The sequence below is a fragment of the Buteo buteo genome, chromosome 24 (assembly GCF_964188355.1).
Source record: "Buteo buteo chromosome 24, bButBut1.hap1.1, whole genome shotgun sequence".
NCBI lineage: Eukaryota > Metazoa > Chordata > Aves > Accipitriformes > Accipitridae > Buteo > Buteo buteo.
Genome location: NC_134194.1, coordinates 10,360,698 through 10,384,600, shown reverse-complemented (window position 1 = coordinate 10,384,600; position 23,903 = coordinate 10,360,698). Strand labels below are relative to the sequence as shown.

General features: G+C 62.6%; 1 protein-coding gene across 1 annotated transcript; it reads right to left on the bottom strand.

Annotated features, from left to right (window-relative positions):
• Positions 1–3,452: 3,452 nt before the first annotated feature.
• CDHR2 (cadherin related family member 2) lies at positions 3,453–13,075 on the bottom strand. Its single transcript, XM_075056637.1, has 31 exons — positions 13,030–13,075; positions 12,534–12,599; positions 12,304–12,443; positions 11,980–12,033; positions 11,648–11,737; positions 10,963–11,052; positions 10,507–10,629; positions 10,286–10,429; positions 10,068–10,143; positions 9,759–9,865; positions 9,449–9,679; positions 9,203–9,358; positions 8,810–8,977; positions 8,489–8,550; positions 8,155–8,395; positions 7,813–8,049; positions 7,465–7,534; positions 6,763–7,377; positions 6,426–6,497; positions 6,091–6,140; positions 5,825–5,976; positions 5,511–5,613; positions 5,342–5,430; positions 5,036–5,110; positions 4,842–4,919; positions 4,696–4,756; positions 4,465–4,589; positions 4,193–4,306; positions 3,946–4,023; positions 3,779–3,839; positions 3,453–3,572 (listed from the first exon to the last, which is right to left on the bottom strand). The coding sequence occupies exons 1-31, from the start codon at positions 13,073–13,075 to the stop codon at positions 3,453–3,455; spliced, it is 3,894 nt and encodes a 1,297-aa protein (XP_074912738.1).
• Positions 13,076–23,903: the final 10,828 nt, after the last annotated feature.

Here is a 23,903-nt window from a genome sequence, read left to right as displayed (position 1 = left end):
CTGGAGGCCCAGGGCACCATGGCCAGCCCAGCGGTGGAGAAGGTGCCGTCGCCGACGGGACCGGCTCCCAGCACGCTTCTCCCCGACGCTGGCGTGGAGCCAAGTGTGGCGGCAGTGACGGGGAGCTGCGGGGGACCAAGTGGCGCTGCCCCTGCCTGTGGTCCCGTGGGGATGGGGGTCTCCAGCACCCAGAAGGAGAACACAGCCCCCGTGCCCCCCCAGCCTGAGCCCTGCCTCAAGGCACCCAGCAAGGACATGGGGAGCGTGCCGGCTCCTGCCAAACACGTGGCGTTCGTGGAGCCTGCCGTGGGCACCGGAGCAACTGAACTTCCAAGCCAGGAGCAGCCCCAGGGTGGCACAGGGACGTCCTTGGGCGCTGCGCCCCAGCTAAGGGGCAGTGAGGCTCCCAAGCACCCCCAGGGGGGCACGGCAGACCCCGCTGGCACCGGCACTGCGGGGAGCTGGGGCCAAAGCGAGACAGGGCTGAGCCCTGCTGCCCTGGGCCAGGGCAGAGCTGAGGGGACCCCAGCCCAGGGTGCGGACGCCGGGAGCAGCCAGCAGCCCCGGACAGCCAAGCTGCTCTGTGAGTCCTACTCCTTCAAGGTGACCCCACCGCAGGACGCCGGGATGCAGGACACGGGGACGCAAGTGGACAGCCGAGCATCCCTGGTGTCGGTGGCCTTGAGCCCCATGAGCCCCCCGGGTGGGGCTGCTGCCTTCACCTTCCCCAAGAGAGAGACGGGCTCTGTTGCCCCCCCGCACCCAGAGCCCTCCAAGAAGGACGCAGAGATGCAGGTGTCCATGCCTGTGGAGACCCGCTCGGTGGCCACTGGGCCCATGACGCCGGTGGCCAAGTCCCCGCAGGCCTCGTACCCCGAGGTGCATGTGAAGGGGACAGTGGTGGAGGAGGCTCCGGAGCCCATCCGGGAGGTGAGCTGGGACGAGAAGGGGATGACGTGGGAGGTGTATGGGGCCTCCATGGAGGTGGAGGTGCTGGGCATGGCCATCCAGAAGCACCTGGAGAAGCAGATTGAGGAGCACGGGCGGCAGGTGGTGATGACCCCCCAGAGCACCCGTGCCGGCTCCGTCAAGGGAGCCCCCCGCAAAGGCGAAGCCAAGAGGCAGCCCAGCATCTTTCGGGCTCTGCTGCAAAACGTCCGGCGGCCCCGGTGCTGCTCCCGCACCGGCCCCGCCATGGAGTGAGCCGCTGCCTGCGCCGGCGGGGTGGGGGTGCTGCGGGGCTTCTCGGGGGAAGCGGGGAGGGCTCTCTGCCCCGGCGTCCCGAGATGCCCGCTGCCAGTGTGTGGGGCTCCTGGGGCTGGGGCAGGCGGTGATGGAGCACTGCACGCTGGGGCAAGGCATCTCCTTTGCTGGGGGTCCCCCTCCCAGCCTGGCGTCCCCCCACCAGACTAGCCCCGTGGAGGTGCCCTGGGATGTGAGGCTGGTGCCCTGTCTCTGTGCCTGGTGGCTTTTTTCAGCATGAGGAAGCATGTGGCTCCTTCTAGCCGGAGATGGCTGCTCCGTGGCACCTCCTGCCCGTGGCACAGGTCTGGACATGGCTCAGGGTGGGCACGGGCAGGTCGCTGCTGGCTCCCCCGAGCTCTGGCCTCGCTCGCACACCGGGCAGCAGCGTTGCTCCCCGTGCTGGAGAGACGCTGGTGCGTCGCCGTGCCACCGCTTTGCCTGCCCAGGGCTCGGCCACGCTCTGACCAGCCCATGGCTGTGCACACGCGGGTCTCCGTGGCTGCCCAGTGCAGGGGCGTTCAGCCTGGACCTCCACAGCCCTGTCCTCTCTGCCCCACTGCCGTACCGTGGGTGCCCCGGAGCTCGGAGGATGTGGCCACGCGGGGCACCGGGACACATCTCAAATGGGAGAGACTGGGGCCAACTATGGCTGTGGTGGAGAGCCGCTTATCCCCGTCACTGTGGCTGGAGGCGCTTGGGGAGTCTGTCCCCATGGCCCCCAGCTCACCCTGCCTGGGGATCTGCCTGGGAGCAGCCATCAGAGCCCTTGGCACATCCTCACCATGGCTGGTGGTGGGGATGAAGGCTGCCTGGCCACCGGGCCTGTCCAGCTGCCCCGGTGCCAGAGAGGCACCACATGCTGGGGATGTGGATGCGTGTCCCTGTGCGGGTCCCTCCGGCCCTGCTGGCTGCTCTCGTCTGATGGCAGCCAGGGATGCAAAGGCTGCAAAGCGCTGCCACTTTTTACAGCTGGGGTTTTACAGGGTGGGGGGTGGGGGGGGCTTTTATTGAACCGTGTTTGCATTTTTGGAGCTTTTTAAGAGACACTTTCAGCCATGTGCGTCCTGCCTGGAGCCACCTCCTCCCTGGTGGCCTGTGGGGCCGTGACCCTCTTTTCAAACACTTTTCCTATGTTGCCTGCGCCCCGCCAGCCTGGAGAGCGTCGGGAGCAAAGGGTCGGCATGCGGGGGGGTGAGCATCCCCGTGGCCAGCAGCACCACGGCGTCCTGCCGAGACGTGGGTCCTGGCCCCTCCAGCCTGGCCCCGTGCAGAGGACCGGCCCCGCAGTGCCGCAGCAAGGTGGGGGCCAGGTCTGTGCCCATCTGTGCCCAGCACCTGATAGGCAGGAGGCTGCAAATGGGGGTGCTTGAGGAGCTGCACCATCCCCTCTGGGCAGAGGTGCAGGAGAGCTTAAGGTGCCAGGGTCACCAGTGCAGCCACTTCCTCTCTTTAAGGGGCAAGTCTTGCCCCCCCAGACCCCTGTTGTACATCCTGGGTTTGTTTTGGGCCTGCGGGGCTGTCTCTTGACCCGGGGGGGTGTGCTGCGAAGGGCTCGCTGAAGCACCAGCTGGCAGTCAGAGCTGCGGCTGGTGCCTGCTCTGTGCTGGCTCTGCTCAGTGCCTTGGGCTGCGGGAACAGTGTCATGGGCACTCGGGGAAGACTGGGAGCCCTGGGGCATCCCCATTCCCCCCCCCCCACCCCGGGCTGTCCCCCACCTCCAGCCCCGAGCTGCGGCATACCAGGCTGCGGCACACTGGCGTTGCGGCTTCATCACCTACTTTCTTCTTTTTTTCCTCTTCACTTCTTTTTTTGGGGGTGGGGGGAGGAAGGGGGCGGGAGGACCAACCTGTCAACGTGGATGTTGGGTAATAAAACCTTGCACAAACCTGTGAGTGGGGCTGCCTGCACCTCCTTCCCCTGGGGCTGAGCGGGGCCAGGGGACAGTGGGGCAGCCCAGGGAAGGGTACTGGGGACAAGAAGCCAGGCTGAGCCCCGTGGTGGCGCTCACCTCCCTTCCAGCACCAGCCTGGCCCAAAACCAGCACCTCGTGCCAGGAGAGATGCCCCCAAGCTGGCTGAACCCCCCGGGGTGATGGCCGCAGGACACTATGACCCCCGTGGGACAGGTTTATTACCAGCCTCTGAACACAATATCATCAAAGCAGCTGCCCAAGTCCCGCTCCGGCCCTGCTGCACTCCTGCGCCTGCTCACAAGTCTGTGGTGGTGAAGGTGGTGTTGATGTATGCTGTTTTGGTGGGCTCCTTCAGGTTCAGGGCGGCCACCAGCACCTCCTCGTCAGTGGGGTCTGTCAGCTGTGTTTTGCCCTGCTGTAGAAGGAGAGTGTGGTCAGAGGGGATGGGGACAGAGATGGGAGACAGGGACACTGCCGTCCTTCCCAGGAGCTGGGGGCTGGCAAAGGGATGGAGAGGATATGAGGGATCCAGGAGCCTGGGAACCAGAGCAGAGAGGAGGGGACAGGGGGGTGCGGTGGGAGGACTCCCTGCTGGGCACCAGCAGTTCTTTGCACACTCACCTTGGCCTTGAGGTTGTAGTCCCCGGGTGCATTTACTGTGTTTTCATCCAGGGAATTCATGCTGTGGAGAGTGGAGGGTGGGGGGGTAGAAGAGGGCCCTGGCACTGGCGGAGTGGGGACACAGGGTGATGGCCCCGTGGCCTTTGAGACCTGCCCACAGAGCTCACCTGGCTACGGAGATGGAGTCCTCATGAAAGCCCAGGTCGTGGGAGGGATTGAGCGAGAGGTTCAGCATAGGGTTGGCCCTGGCCAGGGACGGGTGGTAGGTGAGTGACCATCCCGTGGGGCTGTGGGGTCAGCCCAGGGTAGCCAAGTCCCCCCAGGCAGGAGGGGTGTGACAGCGAGCCCTGCAGCCCCTGGGTGTGGGGGACATGCCTGGGCTCTCCCCTCCTGCCAGAGGTTGCCCCCACTCACCCCTCTGCATTGTACTGGTTGGTCCCGGGGATGCCGGCTCCCTGCTGTGCCGTGGCAGGGCTGAACGTTGTGGCCGCTTTCAGAGCCTTCATCGCACTCAGCTTCCTCTTGTAGCTGCAAAGCCCAGGGACAGGGCGTGTGAGAGGGGCAGGGGGAGCTGGGCCATGGGATGGGGTGGAAAGGAGTGGGATGGAAGGTAGGGATGGGTTTAGGGTTGCCGGTGAGGATGGGGGTGGTGGGCGAGGCAGGAGGGGGTGCGGGCGGTGCGGTACCTCCTGGTGGTGAGAATCAAGACCAGGGTTATGATGAGGATGAAGATGAGCAGGAACGCTGCCAGCCCTGCGATGATGCCAATCAGCTCTGTCTCCCTGGTGGGCTTTCCCACCTCCCCGGGGCCCTGGTGCAGAGCAGGGGTGAGGGCACAGCCCTGGCCAGCAGACCACCCCCCAGCCCCACATGTTGCTGGTGCCCTCTCTCTGTGCCCCTTGCCCAGCCCCACTCACAATGACGGCCAGGCCCAGGTTCACCAGCTCAGCCAGGACCAGCGGGTTGGACTGTATGAGCCTGCCGAGGAAAGCGGAGGCGTGAGCGGCGAGGCCGGTCCAGGCGTGTGGCAGTGCCCACGCACGGCCCCCGGCCCAGCACGCACACGCTCAGCTGGTTGACGTCCAGGGCAGTGCCATTGCTGTAGACGAAGTACGCCTCCATTACTGACTTGGCTTTCACCCTGCGGGATCAAAGATGGGGTGAGTGGGGTGCAGGGCACGGTGCCCTGCCCTAGGGTGACCCCCTCCGATGCCACCACCACGTCCCCTTCCCCACCACCCGCATGGCCCCACTCACTGGGCGGCACGGGTGTCCTCTATGGTCCGGATGGCCACCACGTAGACCCCTGCCTTAGTTGCGGTGGTCAGGGCCCTAGGAACAGGAAGGATGGAGGGAGGCTGGGCTGGGTGTCCTGCCGCTCCGCTCGTGGGCACGGGAAGCGGCTGGACCCCCTGCAGTCCCTGGCTCTGGTGGGGACCTGCCTGCCTTGGTCCCCTTCGTGGTCTATGAAGCTAGGAGAGACAGTCAGTGGGTCCTGGCCTGCATGCTCGTGTCCCCCGCTGCCCAGCCACGCACCAACCACCCCAGCCCGGCACTCCTTACGCTTTGATATTTTCAGAGTTACTCTGGACTTCATCCACCGTTGTCATGAACTGGAGGCGAATGCGGTAGCTCTGATCTACTGCAAAGATCTGTGTGGGGAGAGCAGGGGTGAGCAGGGCTGGGCAGGCCGTGGGGTGTCCCTGGATGGGGGGGCAGGGGTGACACTCACGTTCAGCACGGTCTGTGCTGTGTGAACTGGTGCCTCACGGTCCTGAGCCTCCACTGTCACCTGGTACTGCCCCTTCAGTGAGCCATCGAGGTTGCTGGCCACCCTGCAAGATGGGGATGTCGTCGATTCCATGGGACATCCCTGGCAGGGCGTCACCATCCCCCAAGCTCCACCCTGCCACCATGCCCAGGGCAGGACCCCAGGATGGATTTGTCCCCTTGCCAGCCTGCACTGGCCCTGCCTGCACCTCTGCCTTGTGGCAGGCAGGAGCTGAGCCACGTGCCCCCCACCCTTTCCCAGACCCATGGCCTCACTGGATGCTCCCGACATAGCTGTCCTGCTCAGGCGTTGTCACCACCTTGAAGAGGTTCTCGAAGGGCCGGCTGACCCCGTTGTCGTCCACGAGCACCACACTGACAATGGAGAAGATGATGGTTCCCTTCAGCCCTGAGTCAGCGTCCGTGGCCTGCAGGGACAAAGCATGGCAGGAGCATGGATGGGAAAGGCCACTGCCTGCCCACAGTGGGGAGATGCGAGCCCGGCTCCACAGACTGACAGATGCATGCGCACAGCTCCTCACCTTTACGGTAGCCACTTGCAGGTCCACAGGAGAGATTTCGGGGACAACCACTGCCAGGGAAAGACAGATGGATGGTGCAGTCATGCTGGTGTGCAGCCAGGCTTGCTGCAGACCTCATGCCCACACAACCCCAGGGCTCAGCAGAGCTCCAAGCATCCCCCCACTGCCCTCAGCCCCACAGCCTTCATGGAAAGCATCGAGTAACCCCAGCCTGGCCCCTGCACCTCTCACAGCCCTGCCCTGGCTGGGGGAAGGTGCCTGCTGCCAGAGAGCATGGCAGAGCATGTGTGGGTGCAGAGAGGAGCCCACAGGATGCACCAGCCCCGTCTTCTCACCAAAGGTCTCCGTGATGGGCAGGAAGAGCGGCGTGTTGTCATTCACATCGGTGATGAGGATCCTTAGGGTTTCTACAAATGCCCCAAAAGCAGAACTCTGGTCACCAACAGAGCAGCCCTGCAGCACCCTCCTCTGCTTCCCCTGGGAGTCCCATCCTCCCACCAGGCTCAGGTCTCGGTGGCAGGGACCAAAAGAACTGGGGACACCCTCCCTCCATTGCCAAACCACCCAGCTCCCACCCCGCTCCCCACAGCTCCTCCTGGGAGGCGGGAGAGGCAGGGCCCACCTCCCCCCATGCCCAGTGGCAGTAGAAGGAGCGGGGAGTGGGTGCTATACCATTCTGGCTGTAGCGGTTGCCCCTCTCGGTGTACAGGTCTTCAGCCCGCAGCGTGAGCATCACCCTGTCGCACACTTCGTAGTCAATGTCTGAGCTGTTCACCAGCACTGAGCCATTGGGTGCCAGCACGAACCAGTCCCAGCACACCTCCCCGGCGCTGCTGGCCCCCTTGAAGCAGGTGACCGCCAGCTCCTCAAAGACCAGTGAGTGGTTGGTGTCTGGGTCAGAGGCGATCAGCGTGTGGACCAGACCCTGCTGCATGCCATTCTCGCTTACATGCACATCCTTCAGCGAGAAAGGCAGGACAGTGGGGGGCTCATCATTGATGTCTAGGATGTGGACCACCACCGAGACATTGGCAGTGTCCCCCATGTTCTCTGCGGCTGTGTTCTCTGCCAGCACCACCAAGGAGAATAACTTCTGCTTCAGGGTGTCATAGTCCAGGGACATGTCAGGGTCCACAGACAGGTGCCCATCATAGTGCCCTGGCCCTACGTGGGATGAGCGGATCAAGAAGTTGCTGGAGCCACTACCCCTCTGAAGCAGGAAGGAAATGCGGGAATTGATGTCTGTTTGGTCAGCATCTGTGGCCTCCACCACACCCACGAGGGACTCTGCAGGTGGAGACAGACACTCAGTGGCCAGTGGGCACTGACTCAGGGACACCACTGGTCCCACGAATCTGGTTGTGCAACTTCTACCTGGAGAGTCTTCAAAGACTGAGAACTCATAGAACTGTTTGAGGAACATGGGTGCATTGTCATTTCTGTCCTGCAGGAGACAAAGCCCATGGTTGTAGCTGCTCCAGGAAACAGGGTGCCCCACAGCAGGCTGGGGACAGGAGTGTGGACACCTGCCTGCCTGCAGGCAGGAGAGACACAAGCCCTCTCCTGCCTCCCTGCATCAAGTCTTCCCTCCACCCCCACATGGAGCCTGGGAACATGGTGCCTCTGCCACGGCCAGGAATCCCACATCCCTTCCCTGCCCATCCATCTCAGCTCCAAGCCCCAGCCTGCCCCAGTGTGTCCCCTCTTGTGCCCCGGGCTTACCCCCACAGTGATGGTGACATTCACCAAGGTGCTGAGCGGCGGTGTGCCGTGGTCATACACCTCCACAGTCACCACCATCTGCCCCTGCTCGTCTTCCAAGGCCTCGCGGTCCAGTGGCTCCTTGCTGTGCATCTCACCTGTGGATGCGTTGATGGTGAAGTTGTTGCTGAATGGTCCTGGCAAGATCTTGAAGCCCAATTTGCTGTTGAGGTTGCCAGGCTCGTCATTGTCAATAGCCTGAAAAGGTCAGGGGTTGGAATGGGGCTGTCCAGCACCACGGGGACAGTCCCTGCTCCTCTCTGACAGCCTCCCATCATCCCCTCCACCTCCATTAGTGCATACCTGGATCTGCGTTCTGATGTTCAGCCCCTCTTCCACTGAGATGAAGTAGGAGCCGGTGATGATGGGTGCCATGTCGTTGTAATCCAGCACAGTGATCTCCAACACTGTGGTGCCCACCAGGTTGCCCCCATCCTTGGCCTGGAGGTTGGCGTAGTAGATGGAGCGAGTCTCCCGGTCCAGCAAGCTCCCGTTCTGCACCAGTACTGCCCCAGTCGTGGCGTTCACCATGAAGATTTTACGGCTACAGCACACACAGAGCCATCACCAGGGCTCAGGCCTGGAGCCCCCTCTCCAGGACAATATCCTGGTCATGGCTGGTTGTGCCCCTACGTACATGCTTTCTGGGAGCAGCTGGTAGGTGATCTGGCCCAGGACACCACTGTCTGGATCGTAGGCCTAAAAGAGGGAAGGAAGGGTCTGTTCAGTCTGCCTTAGCCCCCAAAGCAGTGATGAGTCTGGGGCACTGGCCGCTGGCAGTGAGGACCCCAAAAATGTGGCCCTGATGGGCACAGAGTCCCACAGTCTGTGTGCCCGCTGGCACCACCTCCTTGGAGAGACCAGTGCCCTCAACGCAAGCTGCATTAGTGGTCCCAGGCGTGCCCAGCATCCTGCTTGGGGGACGTAAGCTGTGCCCACTCCCTGCCCAGCGCCTGACCGTGATGTTTGGGGAGATGACGGTGCCAGCAGGGCTGCCCTCCATCACACTCAGGTTGTAGGTGTTCTGGGGGAACTCAGGGATGTGGTCATTGCTGTCAATGAGGCTGATGGTCACAGTGGCCGTGGAGCAGCAGTCCATGGGGTTTCCCGTGTCATTTGCAATGATCTGCAGGATGGAGAAGGGACAGTGTCTCACATGGGTCCCCAAACATAAGAAGGAGACGTGTCACACTCCAGCCCAGCTCCCCTGCACCAAGCAAGCTGCCAGGGCAGAGCCATGTTCTGCTTTGGCTTTTGAACTCTGCAGGAGAAGGGCTGTGTCCCCGCTGTGCCCCAGCATATGCAGGGAGTAGGGAATGCCCCCACAGTGAGCCAGCTCTACGGGTCCCACCTGCACCACCATGATATGGCTTATCTCATAGTCCACAGAGGATGGGTCTTGCACCAGGAGCTGGACCTCCCCTGTGCCCACAATCTTTGCAGGGGAGACAGTGAAGGCGCTGGCATTCGGACCCTGCAGGTACAGCTCATAATTGCTGTTGATGCTCTGCCGGGAGAGACACACAGGAGTGAGGGTGGGTGGTGCAGCAAGGAAAAACACCTGCACCCTTTCTCAGACCCCTGGACAGGCTCCCACCTTGTCCGGGTCGTGGGCGACGATGCTGAGGTTGGACACAGGCAGTCTGGAGGAGGAGTGCTCTATGATGTTGCCCCTGAAGTTGTTCTGGGCACTGGTGGAGAAGTTGCAGCTGGGAAGGGAGCAGTGGTAGAACTGGGGCTTGTTGTCATTGACATCGGTCACCGTGACTGCCACCAGGGTCCTGGCCAGGGCCACCTTGCCATGGATGTCCAGGTGCTTCTCACGCGCCTGGGCAGGAGGAGAGAGCTGGTCGGAGGGGCCAGGGGAGAGGAAGAGGATGGGGTTCCCCTTGCTGCCTCCTACTCACCATGACTTCCAGTAGTACCTCCTCGCCTGGCAGCTGCTCACGGTCCAGGAGCCCACTCACAGTGATGGTGCCCGTCATGGAACTGATAGCAAAGGGGACGCTGGCATCTAGGGCAACAGGACAGCAGGAATCAGCTGCAGCCACGGGGAAACTCAGGCCTGGCCCTCTCTGCCAGCAGAGCATGCTGGCAGCGCCTGGGAGCCCAGAACCAGTCCCTGTGGCACCCCTTGCTGCCTGATCCCCCCCTCCCGCCCATCCCACCCTGCCACTGCTCACTCCCTGCCCATCCCACCCTGCCCCATCACTCACTGGTGATGCTGTAGGAGATTTCATCATTCACCCCTGTGTCTCTGTCCATGGCGGTGACTGTCAGCACAGTGGTGCCCTGTTGGGGACATGGCCATCAAGGCAGGACCTATGATGTCTCCAGCCGCCCCCATGCCTGGTGGCCCAGATGCCCCGGGTCATCAGAGCCCCCGGGGAGGGCCAAGGGTAGGGACATGCTATGGGGCAGGCAGGCTTCTTACCAGGGCGCAGTTCTCGGGTACGGAGCTGGAGTAGGGCTCGTTGAGGAACCGTGGGTCCAGATTGGGCTGGTCGACGATGGTCACAGACAGGTAGGTTGAGCTATTCTGGAAGGTCAACACGTTGTGCAGCAATCCCCCACCATCCTGGGGAGCAGAGCACCTGTTAGCCCCATGGCACCCTTACCTGGCAGCCCTGCACCCCCAGCCTGGCTGGTCCCCACCTTGGCGAGGATCTTGAGCTGGTAGAAGGTGTTCTTGGCATAGTTCAGTGAGCCATTGAGCACCACGTTCCCGTTGGCCAGGATGTAGAAAAGCCAGCGATTCTCTGTGTTGTCTGGGATCACCTGAGCAGGGGACATCACCCCATGTCACCAAGGCAGGGAGCAGACGTGCCCAAGCAGGGATGGGGGCTCAATCCTCAACCTTCTGCCAGGCTTGGCCCACAGGCTGTGGGGACCCCCTACCACCTGGCTCATCCCCAGCTTGCAACTGTTCAGCACCTTGCACCCATTGCCCAGTGGGTGCAGAGCCAGCCCTCCTGACCCGACGCATACCCCTGCTCCCCCAGAGCCACGGGGCTGCCCCTGGCTGGGTCACCCAGCACCTTCTGTCCCACAGGGGTGGCTCAGGGATGGGTTTCGGGTACAGCATGCCCCACTGCAATGCACTGTGCTCACCTCCTCGATGCTGTAGCTGACTTTGGAGGCGTTCCCGGTGTCAATGTCGTTGGCAAACACGGTGTAGATGCTGCTGCCAGGTTTCGTGTCCTGGGCACACAGTGGTGGGGGGGTGGCATCACCCAGAAGAGCAGGAGGGGTGGTGCTGGGCCCAGCTCCTGCCAGCCCTGCTGTGGGGTGCTTTGGCCCCGCAGGGCTCCAGGGGCTGCCCAGTGCAGTGGGCCACGCAGGGACGAGCTGCTGCCCTTGCTCACACAAGGCAGAGGCTGGATCCACCCTGCCACCCTCCCCAGAGCTCCCTGGGCGCAGGGGCTGCACCCCAGCCCTGGGGTGCCAGAGGGGAGTTGGGCTGAACCCCACACCCTGTATGCACCCCAATCTGGCCTCACCCTGGCCCAGCCTGAGCGGCAGCTCGGGCACTCCCTGATCAGAAGCTCATCGCAAGGGCAGAGTCCCAGCCATGCACCAGTGCCTCAGACAGGCAGAGAGGCCCCTGCAGGGAACTGCCCTGGCACGGAGTGCTCCCAGGTCAGCTGCGACGGCTGCACCATCGCCCCACGCCCAGGCACGCTGTCACTACACGCCCGAGTGTAGGGTCAGCCTGTTCCCGGTGCACCCATGCCACAGGAGGCACCCAGCACCCCTGCCCTGCTGCCCGTGGGGATGGGAGGTCCTGGGGAGGTACCTCGGGGATGAAGGTTTCATATGGCAGGCGCTGGAAAACTGGAGCGTTGTCATTACGGTCCTCCACAATGATGGCAAGTTTTCTGGAGACCTACCGGGTGTCAGGGAGGGCATGGGATGGGTGCGGGAGATGGTGACCAGCAGAGCTGGGTGCAATTCTGGCATCCCATGCCCACCTTGGCTCTGAAGCCAGCCAGCATCACCTGCCCCTGGGCAAAGCCCACCTCCAGCCCCCTTCCCCACCGAGCCTTGTCCACAGCCCCACTGAGACCCTGCTCCCCTCCCCGTCCCCATCACCCGCTTCAGCCACCCAGCCCATGCCCCAGCACTCACTGCATCGTTCGTCCCATCGAACACCCCGACGGTGATGGTGAGCCTGGCCTGGTGCTGGGAGGGACATAAGGCAGGACTTGGTCAGCGCCAGGCAGAGCTTGATCCTTGGATGGCTGAGCCCCAGTGCCCTCCCACCTGCCACCCCTGGGTGGGATGCTCCTCCCAGACAGCTCTCCCCCCTGGAGCCGGGCTTCAGGGCCAGGGAGTGACCCACAGCACCGCCATGAGCAGCTCTCCCACAGGTCTCATGGCTCTGCCCTCCATTCCCATCACCCCAGACCCCGCAGCTCAGGCAGGGAGATCTGCCCCGGTCTCTGCCCTCACCTCGCGGTCCAGGGAGCTCCTCAGTGTCACGCTGCCTGTCTGGGCATCGACGGAGAAGTAGAAGGACTCCGGCCCACTGATGCTGTAGGTGAGCGGGTCCCCATCAAAGTCAATAGCCTTCAGCTGGAAAGCTTGCTGGCCTGGGGGCACAGGCAGCATCAGTCCCTGCTGGAGAACCCTCTGGCTGCTCCTCGTGTACCCTGGGGCTTCCCCAAGACTGCTCCACTCACCCAACTCCAGGTCTTCAGGCACGTAGACGAAGGTCATGTTGAAGAAGGGGGCTGTGTTGCCTGAAACTACAAGGAGGAGGTGTGCTGAGCACCACCTCTGCACTGAGCTCTGCCTGCACCCTGCACCCCTGTGCCTGGCAGCACCTCCCTAGCCCCAGCCCCAGCTCCTGGCTGTGTTTTGGGTCTCCAGGGGAGGCAGGGGAACCCACCACCCCTCACCTTCCTCATGCTCATCCCACACCTCCCACCTCCAGACCACACTTGTCCTCCAGCTGCAGCACCCGTGCTGGATGCTATCCCCACTGCCCAGCCCCCTGCCCGCTCTGCCTTGCCCTGGGGCAGCAAGGTTGCCATTGTGTGTCCAAGGTGCCAATGGGGTGGGCAGCTGTTTTGGGGGTCTCAGCTGCCCTCAGAGAATTTGGAACAAGTATTGGGGGCTGAAAGCACCTCCAACACCTCCTGCCCATCCATGCCAGCCACGGAGCAAAGTCCTCACCTGCTGCCAGGAGGAAGGGGAGCAGCACCAGCGAACGCCATGCCATCCTGCCAGCGAGCCTGTGGACACACACCAGAGAACAAGCACCTGGGCTGATGTGTGCCTGATCCCATCAGCCACCCCAAATCCCTCCTGGGGAGCAGCCACTGGGGCAGGAGGGGCTCTGGTGGGGACAATCCCCTCTGCTGAGCCAAGCTGGTGAGCAAGCATCAGGCTCCATGCCACAACACCGGGGCACAGGCTCCTTGGGGACATGGCATGTTGGGGACAGTGTTGGCCTCCAGGTGCTGGAGACCATCAGGGTGCTTGGGGACCCCAGGAGCCTCTCCTGGGCATGGCTAGAGGCTCCATTGCTTGGGCCCAACTGAGCCACACCAAGCAGCACTTGGAGCCCATGAGCAATCTGTGACACCACCATGGTATCCCCCTCCTTGTGCCATGGCCTGTGGGCAGCCTCACAGCTGACAGACACCCCCACCTCCCCCCACAATGGGCCACGGTGCCCGTGGGGGCCGGGGCAGGGGCCGACATCCCTTACCTGCGGTTGCGTCGCTGGGGATGCTGCCGGGCGGGCTGCTCTGCGCTCACACCCTGATACCGCTAGAGAACTTTGCCTCCTGCAGTAAAAACATTCATCAATTATTAACTGCAATTGAGGGGTGAGAAATCCCTCTCTCATCTTCCTTATTCCTTATGCTCATCCCTCAGCTGCTGCCCAGCCCAGCCCCATGCTCGGTCCCCAACCCCAGCTCCCCAGGTCCCCACGCTGAGTGCCGTCCCCCAGGATTCAGCCAGCCCAAACTGCAGCCATGAGACTCTGGCTCCCAGGAGGGATGCAGAGCCTGCAAGGATGCAGAGGGATCCTGCACCACCCCAGGGAACCAGAGAGGGGCTGAGGAAATGCCCCACATCCCCTGGGCTGGGGACACCGGGGTCCCACCAGGACAGGGGGTGGGCACCAACCTGGTGGTGCGGCTACTGGGGCGGGTGCCTGGGGCCCTCTGCACCCCACTGCCACCTGCTCCCCTCCCCGGGGGCTCAGCCCAGCCTCCCTGACCTACTTCGGATCCGCTGGGGACAAGGACAGATTGTGCAGCTCCGCTCAGGCAGAAGAGGGCTGGGAGGTGACGGGTGGGGGCATGGCCAGTCCTGGCCCTGTGGGACCCCCACCTCTGTGGCCCTGGGCCTCTTGACCCCTATTCTCTGGGGAAGCCACGGGGTCTGGATGCCCGGGAAGCTGTGAGGTGCCCCCAGACACCCAGCCTGCTCCAGTGTCCCCATCTCACCGCACACCTGGGTCAGGGAGCCCCCAGAGAAGGGGCTACAAGGGGGCCAGCCTGGGACACCCCCCCAGAAAACCCCTCCAGGGCTGGTGTAGGATCCTCCCAGCCCCTGCAAAGGCTGCCCCATGACACCCCCACAGACACCCCATGGGCTGCCTGGGGGGTACCCCTGGACCCTGCCAGGGCTGGCCCAGGACGAATCCCCTGAGCCCCCCGGGGCTGGTGCTGGACACCCCTCTGCAAACTGCCCCTGTCTGTCCCGGATCACCCCACACCTCCCAAGGGCTGGCCCGGGACACCCTCCCCAGCGCACCCCCGGGCCGGCGTTGGGGTGCGCTGCCGCTCGGAGCATTACGGCCGGAGCACCGCACCGCACCGCGCGGTTTGGGTGGCGCCGCTCTTGGGCGCAGTACGGCGGGAGGGGGGCGGGCGCGCCCATCGGCGCAGCGCGGGGGGGGTGGAGGCGCGGCGCGGCCGGTTCCATCGGGTCGGCAGGCGCGGGGGCGCCATGAGGCGGGGCTGAGGCCGGGCCGAGGCCGGAGCGGGAGCGGCACCGGGACGGACACCGAGCCCGGCGGGCCCGGCCGCCGCGCCATGCGAGCGGGCTGAGCGGCGGGCAGGGCCGGGGCAGGCACCGAGCGGCCCGCGAGCGCCGGGGACGCGCCTTCGGTAGGTACGGGGCGCGGCGGCGGCCGCGGGCCCGGGTTGCGCGGGGCAGGGCCGGCGGGACCGGTGCATCGGGAAAAGGCGGCGGGCAGGGCCCGGGGCTTGGGGAAGGAGGTAGGTAAAGCCTAGGTAGGTGCAGGGGGGTGAGGAAGCCGGCCCCGGCGCACCGGGGAGGGCGGCAGGCAGAGCCCTTGCAGGGCGCAAGCAGGGCCCGGTGCGAGGGAGGCGGATGCACGGGCCAGCGAAGCCCGGTGCGACGGGCGAGGGAGCGAACGGGGCCCGGGGGGGGCGGGCCGGGCCGGGCCCGGTGCGCGGTAGCTTGGAAGGGGGTGGATGGCCGGAGCAGGCGGGGCCCCGGCGCGTTGGGGCCGGGGCCGAGCGCAGGGCCCGGTGCGCGGGGGTGGTGTCTGCATGGGGCACCGGGGCTCGGGGGGTGGTGGCGGCCGTAAAGGGCAGCAGGGCCCGGTGCACCGGCAGCCGCACGGCGGTGGGAGGAGGCCCCGGTTCTTGGGGAGCCCCTCGGGGAGCTGGGGGGGGCGGGGGCGCGGCAGGGGCTGCCTGGGGCACCGGGGAGGGCAGCGGAGCCGGAGCCCTGCCGCCCCTCGGGGCCTCGCCGGCAGAGCAGGGGCTGCCCCGGCCATAGCCCTTTTTCGGGGGGGTTACTGCGTCCCCGGCCGGGCGTGAGTCGGTGGCTTCTGCCGAGGCTGGTTCTGCATCCCCGACTCGCTGGACACCCCGTGGTGCTCCGTCTGCCCGCTGCTGGAGCCCCCGGGCCCCGCTGCCTGACCCGGGGTCGGTAAGCAGGGCCTGGCTCGGTGTGAGCCTCCAGCGGGTGAGAGGGGATGGGAGGGGAAGTGGCAAAACTCTTCAGAAAGTTGTAAATGGGGAAGAGGTGGAAAACAAATAAACCCCAAACGACGGAGCAGTGGCGGTGTCACCTGGGGCCGTGGGACAGGCCGTGCTGCCGACCTTGCGGTGTGTGGGCTGTGTGCGGGGCCTGTGGCAGCCCTGTCCCACAGAGGATGTGTGGAACTGTGTTGTGGGCAGCTGGGATGTGCTCCAGGGCTTGCTTTCCCAGGCAGGAGTTGAGCCCCACGGGCAGCCTGTGGCCGGGTGGGCACTGTCCCTCTGTGCGGGGACAGCTCCTCTTCCCAGGAGTGCGGCTCGGTTTTGTGCTGGCATCTCGGCTGCAAGCTCTGCACCGGCCCTGTGCTCCCGCACAGCTGGCCGCGCGTGTCTGCAGCCCCAGAGCTTGTCCCCGTGCTTGCCTCCTCGCCGTCCTGTGTCACTGCCTCGCTTGGTCCTGCTGCCACCTGCACCCATTTCTGCTCTGTTGCCAGGTCCGACTCCCCAGGACCCCGAGTCCCCCCAACGCGTAGCGGTGGGGCTGTGCCCTGGGGAGATGTGCAGGGTAGAGCGCAGGGGGCGGTGGGGGGCAGGTCGGTCCCCAAGGCCAGGAGCGGGCGCTGGCCTCGCCTCGCCGGCTGTCGGAGGGGAGCAGGCTGCGTCTGATGTCACTGCGGTGCATGGTGGGTAATTATGCACGTTGCAATGAAAATAATAAGGCCGGCTCCATAGTGGTGTCTAAAAATACTGCTAATGCGGAGTGCCTGCCGGGTGCCTTTGTTTGTCACCTTTGGGTGTTTGCTTTGAGGCCAGCCGGGCGGCGGGAGCCATGGTCTGCAGTGTCACACCCCTTGGGCAGTGGGTTTGGTTTAGCAGGTGAACTGCAGCCTACCTGCACCCCTCCATGCCCCCCAGCTCAGGCAGCAGAGCCAGGGCAGGTGTTGTCATGGGGGGTGAGGCGGGAGTCACCTGGGTGCATTTGGGAGGCTCTGGTGTCATCCCCCCTGCACACAGCCATGCAGGGAGTTGCAGTGGGGTGGCGGGGCTTTGTCCCCCGAAGCCTTGCTTGGAGCCAGGCGCTCTGACGTGTGGCTATTCCTGTGTCCCAGCAACCTGCCCTGATGTCCTCTGGCAGGTACCAGCGTGCTGGCCTGCCTGCAGGCAGTTTGGTGGAGGTTGGGGTTTGGGCCCAGGTGGTGTGATCTGTCCATCACTGGTATTGTGTGGCCGGGGCAGAGCTCACTGGGGCCAGGGCTGCTGGGTCTTCCTCCCAGGGCTGCCTCTGTGGCGTGTCCCAGCACCGGTAGGATGGGGACCGTGGCATCTTGCTGCTTTCCAGCTGAGCAAAGGCAGGAGAGAGGGATGCGTGTCTGGAGCGGAGGGAAATGGTGTGGTAGGTGCTGGGTGGCACCTGGGTGGTTGCTCGGGGCAAGGGCTGCTCGCCGTGCTGATCTCCGCTCCATGGGCAGGCAGGCGCTCTGCCCATCCGCTGTCTGTGCAACTCTTGCTGCTGCTGTGGTCCCTCCATGTGCTGCCAGGAGCTGGTAGCTCCCTCCTGCAGCGGAGGGAGAGGCTTGCAGGGATGGTGAGAGCCATCTGGAGCCCCGGCCTGGCCTGCTGGCAGGGCAGCAGCAGAGGGCTGGGAAGGGCAGGAAACGGTGAGCCTGTGCTCTTGGGTCTCCGTGATGAGTCTCTTCTGCTTCGTGTGCAGGGAGGTCAGAGCAGCAGCTGCTCTTGGTTCCCAGTTGATGCTTGCGGAGGGCTCTGACTCCAGCCATCAGCCATGAGAGCTAAGCCTCATCCTTCTTCACCTTGGGGTGAGTGGAGAAGCATTACCCCACCTTGCCTTTAGGGTCGTGGCTGCATTTTTGGGGCCATGTGCTAGGCCCTCCCTTCACTGGAGGGGAAGCATCGCCGCTGCCTCTGCTCTTGCCAGGCGCGAAATCTGACCTCTGAAGCCATGCATGGCAGTCACGTTCCCCTGAGTGGTGAAACATGCCGTCCCTACCTGCCGCACCATGTGGTTCCCCTTTGGTGAGCGAGGAACAAAGAACAGGGAGAGGAGACTTTGCGAATCCCCATTGATTTGCACTGTGGAAGCTGCCTGCTGTGTTTTTGCATCTGCCTGGGACTGGGGCTCTGTGAGGGGAATTGATCAAGCTGTAAAACCCAGAGCCAGCTAATGAAATAGGGACTATAGATTTTTATTTTAAATGGAAGAGAGTTTAGGAGAGATTTAATTATCCCTGTTTTATGGACCTGCTAGAGGAATGAAATAACAGCCGGCAGGTAGGACCCAGGCTTCAGCTTGCAGCACTTCTTCCAGGTGTCTGCTGAGCTGGTGAAGTCCTGCCACCCCGGGGCAATGGCAGGGACTGAAGTCGCTCAGAGCAGAGCAGGACAGGGCGAAGTCCTGCTTGTCCTGCCAGGTGTCCCTGCTTCCTTGGTGGGAGTATCTGTCCTGAAATAGCAGTGGGGCGGTCCCTGGGGAGGTGGGGTCCTAGCCCAAATGGGTGCTGGTGTAAGAAGGGCTCTTCTTGTCCCTGGGGCTTGGTGTGGGCCTGTCCTTGCGCTGGTGGACGTCAGAGAGTTCGAGAGCCTCGTGCTCACTGGGCTGTCTTCCTCTGGGTGTCATTTCCCCAGGGCTGTGGGCAGTGAGCTCTCGCTGAAGCCTGTGTACCTGCGCAGAGCGTGTGGGGTTTGTAAATGAGAGCTGCAGAGCGCTGGGATTTGCTGGGCTTAGCTGTGTGTTGGACACAAGCTGTAACGCTGTCACTACAGCCACTCCTACTGTGTGCATCCACTTCACCGTCACGTGAGGCTGGCCGCGGGGCACAGCTGGGGAGGTGGTAGCTGGGCAGCCAGTGGCGAGCGGCACGGCGCTGGTTTTCGGCAGAAGAGTGTGGAGCTTTTGGACGTTTTTGTTTTTTTCATCTCTGAATTGAGGACCCAGCAGACACAGCATTTTCCTACTGGTGCATGGCATTATCTGATTGGTGCATGGCATTTTCCCACCATCCCTTGGCTCCCTGTTTGGGGCAAGCTGGAGAAACATGGTTTGTCACCTGCCCTGTGTAGGTGAATGGTTGGCCAAGGGGTTTGTGTACTCACCAGGCAGGCACAGCCCATAGGGTGCCAGTCTGATGTGTCCAGAGACTGCTAAAATGTCTGAAGCAGCTGCTGGTGCTGGGGAGCCCTCCCAGAGGCCCTCTGACATTAGCGTGGCAGGAACTTGGGAGAGCCAGGCCCTGAGGCCTGGGGTCATGGAGCTGCACGAGGATGTCGCATGGCTCCCTGGGACAGGTCAGTTCTGGATGAAAGCAGCGTCGATCCATGCTGTCAGCTCGCAAGGGTGCTGGGAAAAGCCAGCCTGCCAACTCTCTGGGCAGCAGAGCCACCCCAGGGTGCTTATCCTTTCCTTCGCCCTTGCACCTGCAAGTCCTCAGTCTTTCAGGGCAGGAGCTATTTCTTGGAGGGCACGAGCAGTCCACGGGGGCCTGTGTCCAATATGGGATGTCTGGGTTTTCTGGAACGTGGTGGTTTGGGAGGGCTCCCTGCTTTGCTGCATGCATGGCAGAGGGCAAGATGAGCAGTGTCCCCAGCAAGCAGCGCTCATGACAGGCCTTGGGAATGTTATTTTCCAGCTGCAGCCTGGTCCCTGGAGACCTGACCTCGCTGGCTGCGGAGCTATAGCTGTGGGCTTTCTTTGGCTACCCTGGAAAGCAGGGTAAGGGATTTCAGCTCGCCTGTGCAGAGCGGAGGACTGGCCTGTGATGCTGCGTATTAGGACCTGCTTTCTCTCTTGGGTGAGCCTGTGTCCTGGTGATCCAGGGCTCCAGCACCTCTCATTGTCACCCCTGGGAAGGGAGGGCCCGTGCTCTGGTCCTTCCTTCCCCCAGCCTGGCAGCACTGAGATGCGGTCGCCTCTGGCGGGTTGTCTTTTCCTTGCTGTGCTGGTGGGGCTCCCTGGCTGCGTTTGCATTTTGAGCCGAATGTCTTAGTTGCTTTTCTCTCCGTGCCTGCGCTTTGGGAAAGTGGTGAACAATAAAAATCTGCCGGCGAGAGCTGTAGCAGAGGTCAGCCAGCTCCTGTGCCCCAGGCTGCTCTGTTGTCACCGCACAGTCGTGCTTTGTGCACAGGGGCTGTCAGCTTGGAAGTCATGTTTTTGCTCTTAAAACCATCCCCAGGCACTGGTGTGGGGTTCTCTGTGAGTGATGTACCGGGGAGGTATTGCAGCAAGCCTCCTTTGCACTTAACACAGTGGTCACTGCCTGTTTCTGTGCATCTTGTAAGCAGCCTCTTGGCAAATTTTAAATCAAGGACAAAAGAGGGTAAATGGTTGCTGAAAATCATGAATTTCTCTGAGCTCCTTTCTGAAAATGATCATTGCAGGTTGTCGGTGTCCCTGCAGCCTTCTTAAAATGCAAAACAAAACATCCAACCCAACTTCCTGACTGTCACTAGTGCTTTCAAGAGATGCTTGGTTTTGCTAAGTCGTAACAAAATTGCTCTTCGCTGTCCACCAGCTTCTGGCTCTGCCTGTATCCTTTCACTGGAGCCACAACACCAGACACTGCTGCTCTGCCTGAGCCCAGCCTGCGGAGCAGTAGGAAAGGTGTCTGGAGCTCAGCCCCTCCTGGCCTTGGCTGCTCATTTGGCAGATGCTATTAACACTGTCCGCACTATGTAGAGAGCGGGCTGGACTAGGAGGGATGCTTGTGGAGAGGTGGCAGGTGAGCTGGGGACTCCCAGGGACACTATGTGGGTATGGGGAAGGGGGGCTGAATCCCTGCTCCCTGGCTCTGCCCAAGGAGATATCGGGTCTGTTTTAGGAAATAGCTGCCTGAAAGGAGAACTAAAATGTGAAAGGCAGAGGAATAGAGTCCTGAACCGTGGTGTCTCATGGTAGGAAGGAAGGGGAGGGCCAGGGAGGCTGTCCAGGCTGCAGGTTAGGAACGGACGAGGTGGCATTCGCTCTTCTCCCCCCACCCATGTGCAACTGAGCTGCAGAACCGGCTGCCACAGGATGCCAGGACAGAGGTGAGCACGGTTCAACGTGCTTCTGTCTGGGGGAGAAGAGTCCACCCAGGAGAGCAGAGGACATGACCCATTGCTTGATGCTGCTGAGCTACAGAGGTACCCGAGCTGGACCCAGCTGCTGCACCAGCAGCCTTCTGGTCATGCTATTCAGGTCATGCCAGTGTTTCTAGGACAAATGAAAGAAGGTGGAGATATGTCTGTAGATTATTTACCCTGTCCTGAGGAAATGAAGACTTGTGCAAGCTTACTGTTTATTTGCAAGTCTTCTCCTCTCCGCTTTGAACTTGCTGGATGGTGTCAGTTGTGGTAGCTGTCTCAAAGGTCTTGACTTGCTACAGGCTCTGGCTCTTGGGGAGGAAGATGCTGCTAGTTCTCCCTCTGCAGCACAGCTCAGCCTTGCTATTAGACATTAGAGAATCCAAGTGGGAGAGATCGACAGGAAACCAGGCGTTATCAGTTCCGCTGCCTGTGCAGCTACTCGCTCCTCATGTCAGCATCCTCCACGTGTGTGTGGCTGGAGGCGTTTGACGGGAGTGCTGTCAGTCTGGGGGTGTGAGTGGGTGGCGTGTGATCGCGGCAGAGGCGTCCTGCCTCCGCTGCCAGCGAACTCTGTTCCACCAGGCTATGCAGAGTGGGGAGGTAGCTCCTCACCCCCCCCCGTCTCCCCAGCGAAGTGCTTCACCCTGTGGTAGCTGCTGATGTTGGGGTGTCCCATGTCCCCTGGTGCTTGTGTTGGGCTTGGGTAGGGTGGGGACACTCCTGCTGCTCCCCCTGCAGCCTGGGAGCTTCTGGGTGCTTGGTGCTGATTTCTTCCCACTTGTTTTCCAGGCACTGGTGGCGGGGAGAGAAGGATCTGGGGCCTTTTCATCTCCCTGGACTTGGGGGAGAGGCCAGGGAGAGCGTGGAGGCAAGCCATTGGCACGCTGGGTGTTGGGGAGAGGACAGGGCAGAGCATGCCTTCAGTGGGAGACGTGCTCACACCAGTTGAAGCACCCCGGCTAATCCTGTGACAGACCTGACCTATATATGGGGCAAGGGAGGCGGCATGTCTGTGGCAGCAGATGGTGTCTTAAAGAGCCTGGGCTCAGGGATGCTTCGGTTCTGCAGGCCCCTGGCCCTTGTGAGGGAGAGGATGGACTGCCCGTTGGCTGTGGACCTGCCAGGTTCAGCCTGAGCAGCCCCCGCAGGTAGAGAGCTTTCTAAGTCTGCTGCCTGGCACAGGGGGTCGCACTCACCTGGGGTGTCACAGGTCTCAGTGGCTGGACTGGGGACCCATTGTCCTGGCCCAGAAGCACCGACCAGTGCTGCCGTCCGTGGCCAGCCTTGCTGTAGCATTGGAGGGGTGTTGCTTGGGCTCCTCACGTGGCTCTTCCAGGCAGAGCTCCTGGACCTGGGGCAGTGTGATGTTGGTGGCTTGTGCGTGACTGCGATCCTGAGATGGTGTGGGCTGAGCCGCTTCCACATGCTCTAGGCCTGCAGCTGGACACATGGTGTCACATCCTTGCGGGAGCTGGCTGGGCAGGCTCAGCACAGCCACTCGTGGCATGGCTGGACCCGACTTTGCCACAGGAACCGTCCAGCCTTGTTGGCCAGGGAGCATGAGCAGTGCCTCACCGGCAAGCCGTGCTCTATCGATGGCTTCTTCCGACGCCGTCCTGAGGACATCGATAGCTGCTGGCCGCGGGGGAGCTGGTGACGCTAGAACGGGTCAGGAGGGAGTGTCTGCACAGATATTCACCATCTGTGGCCTCTGCCTGCTGCTGGTGCTCTCTGCCCAGGATCAGACTGTGTCCTGGCAGCCTTGTAAAGGTGCAGTGCTGCCTCTGCCCACAGAGAGTGGCAAGGTCAAAGTGCAGAGTGCTGTTTTCCTCCTCTTCCCTCTAGTCCCTGGCTCTTGAAGCAAAGAGGCTGTGATGGTGCAGACCTTGAGGGTGATCATTCAGGTCTGGGCTGATGATTCAGTCCTTTGGCCGTTTCCTTCTGGGGTGCTTGTCTGAGCACGTGGGTCTGACCCTGTCATAGGTCTGCCCCATGCCCTGCTGTGCCACTTTCCTGTCCCATGTGTCCCCTACCATGGGGACAGAAGCAGTTTGCTGTGGTGCTGTTGACAGTTGTAGCAGAGGGAGCTTGCCCCAGGATGCTCCATGTCCTGGAGGATCCTCAAAGCTGCTGTGGTTCCTCCTGTGAGCCTGGATTCAGGGTGAGGAGGTGAGAGGTGGCAAGCTGGCCTTGAGAGAGGCCTGGAGGGAGCAGGGAACAGGGCTGGGATGGGGCAAAACTGCATCTGACTGCTCATTGCAATGATGAGCCTACTGAATTGTTAAATCATTGCCACTGATCTGAGGTTTGCTTTAAAAGGGGTGATGCTACAAATTAATTAGCTCCCTTTGGTTGTTAGCACTTTAAAGCCCAGCTGTCAGGGGAGGGCTGGTTTATAGGCATTACATCAGGGCTGCCGGCTGGCTGGCTCGCCTACCTGGGAATTTCTAAGTGTGCATTGTAACCCGGGGAAGTTTGGCTTGGATGCAGCATCTGGCTTTCAGCAAAGCTACTGCGATGTGCTCTCCTGAGCACAGGGGCTTGACTGGAGCTGAACGGCGCTGCCGGGGGTTTGTGGGGAGCCGGCGGCACAGCCTCTCGGTGTGCAGCTCCCGGTGTTAGCTGCCAGCTGGGCGACTTGCTCGGCTGACCTCCAGGTGTGCGGGAGATGCTCTGAGGAGTTCCTGCTGCTTGTTTAATCGAGGGGAGAGAGCAGGAGGCTTTTCTGGTGCCTGGATATTTGAACTGGGTAGAGATGCCCTGGAAGAGCTGCGTGTGCCTGGCAGGCTGTCGGTGCAGGCGAGGGCTCGATGTGCTGAGCGGGAGAGGAGCAGCTTCTCCATCCTCCCGTCCCAGCGCAGGAGGGTGGCAGGGAGCCGAGCTCCTGCCTTCGCCTCCCCCCTGGCCCGGGCTTTTGCACCCATCGGGCAGCAGGGGCATGGCAGCACGGCGCGGGCTAGCCGGGAACACCCGGGCACACGGTGCTGCTGCCCCCCACGG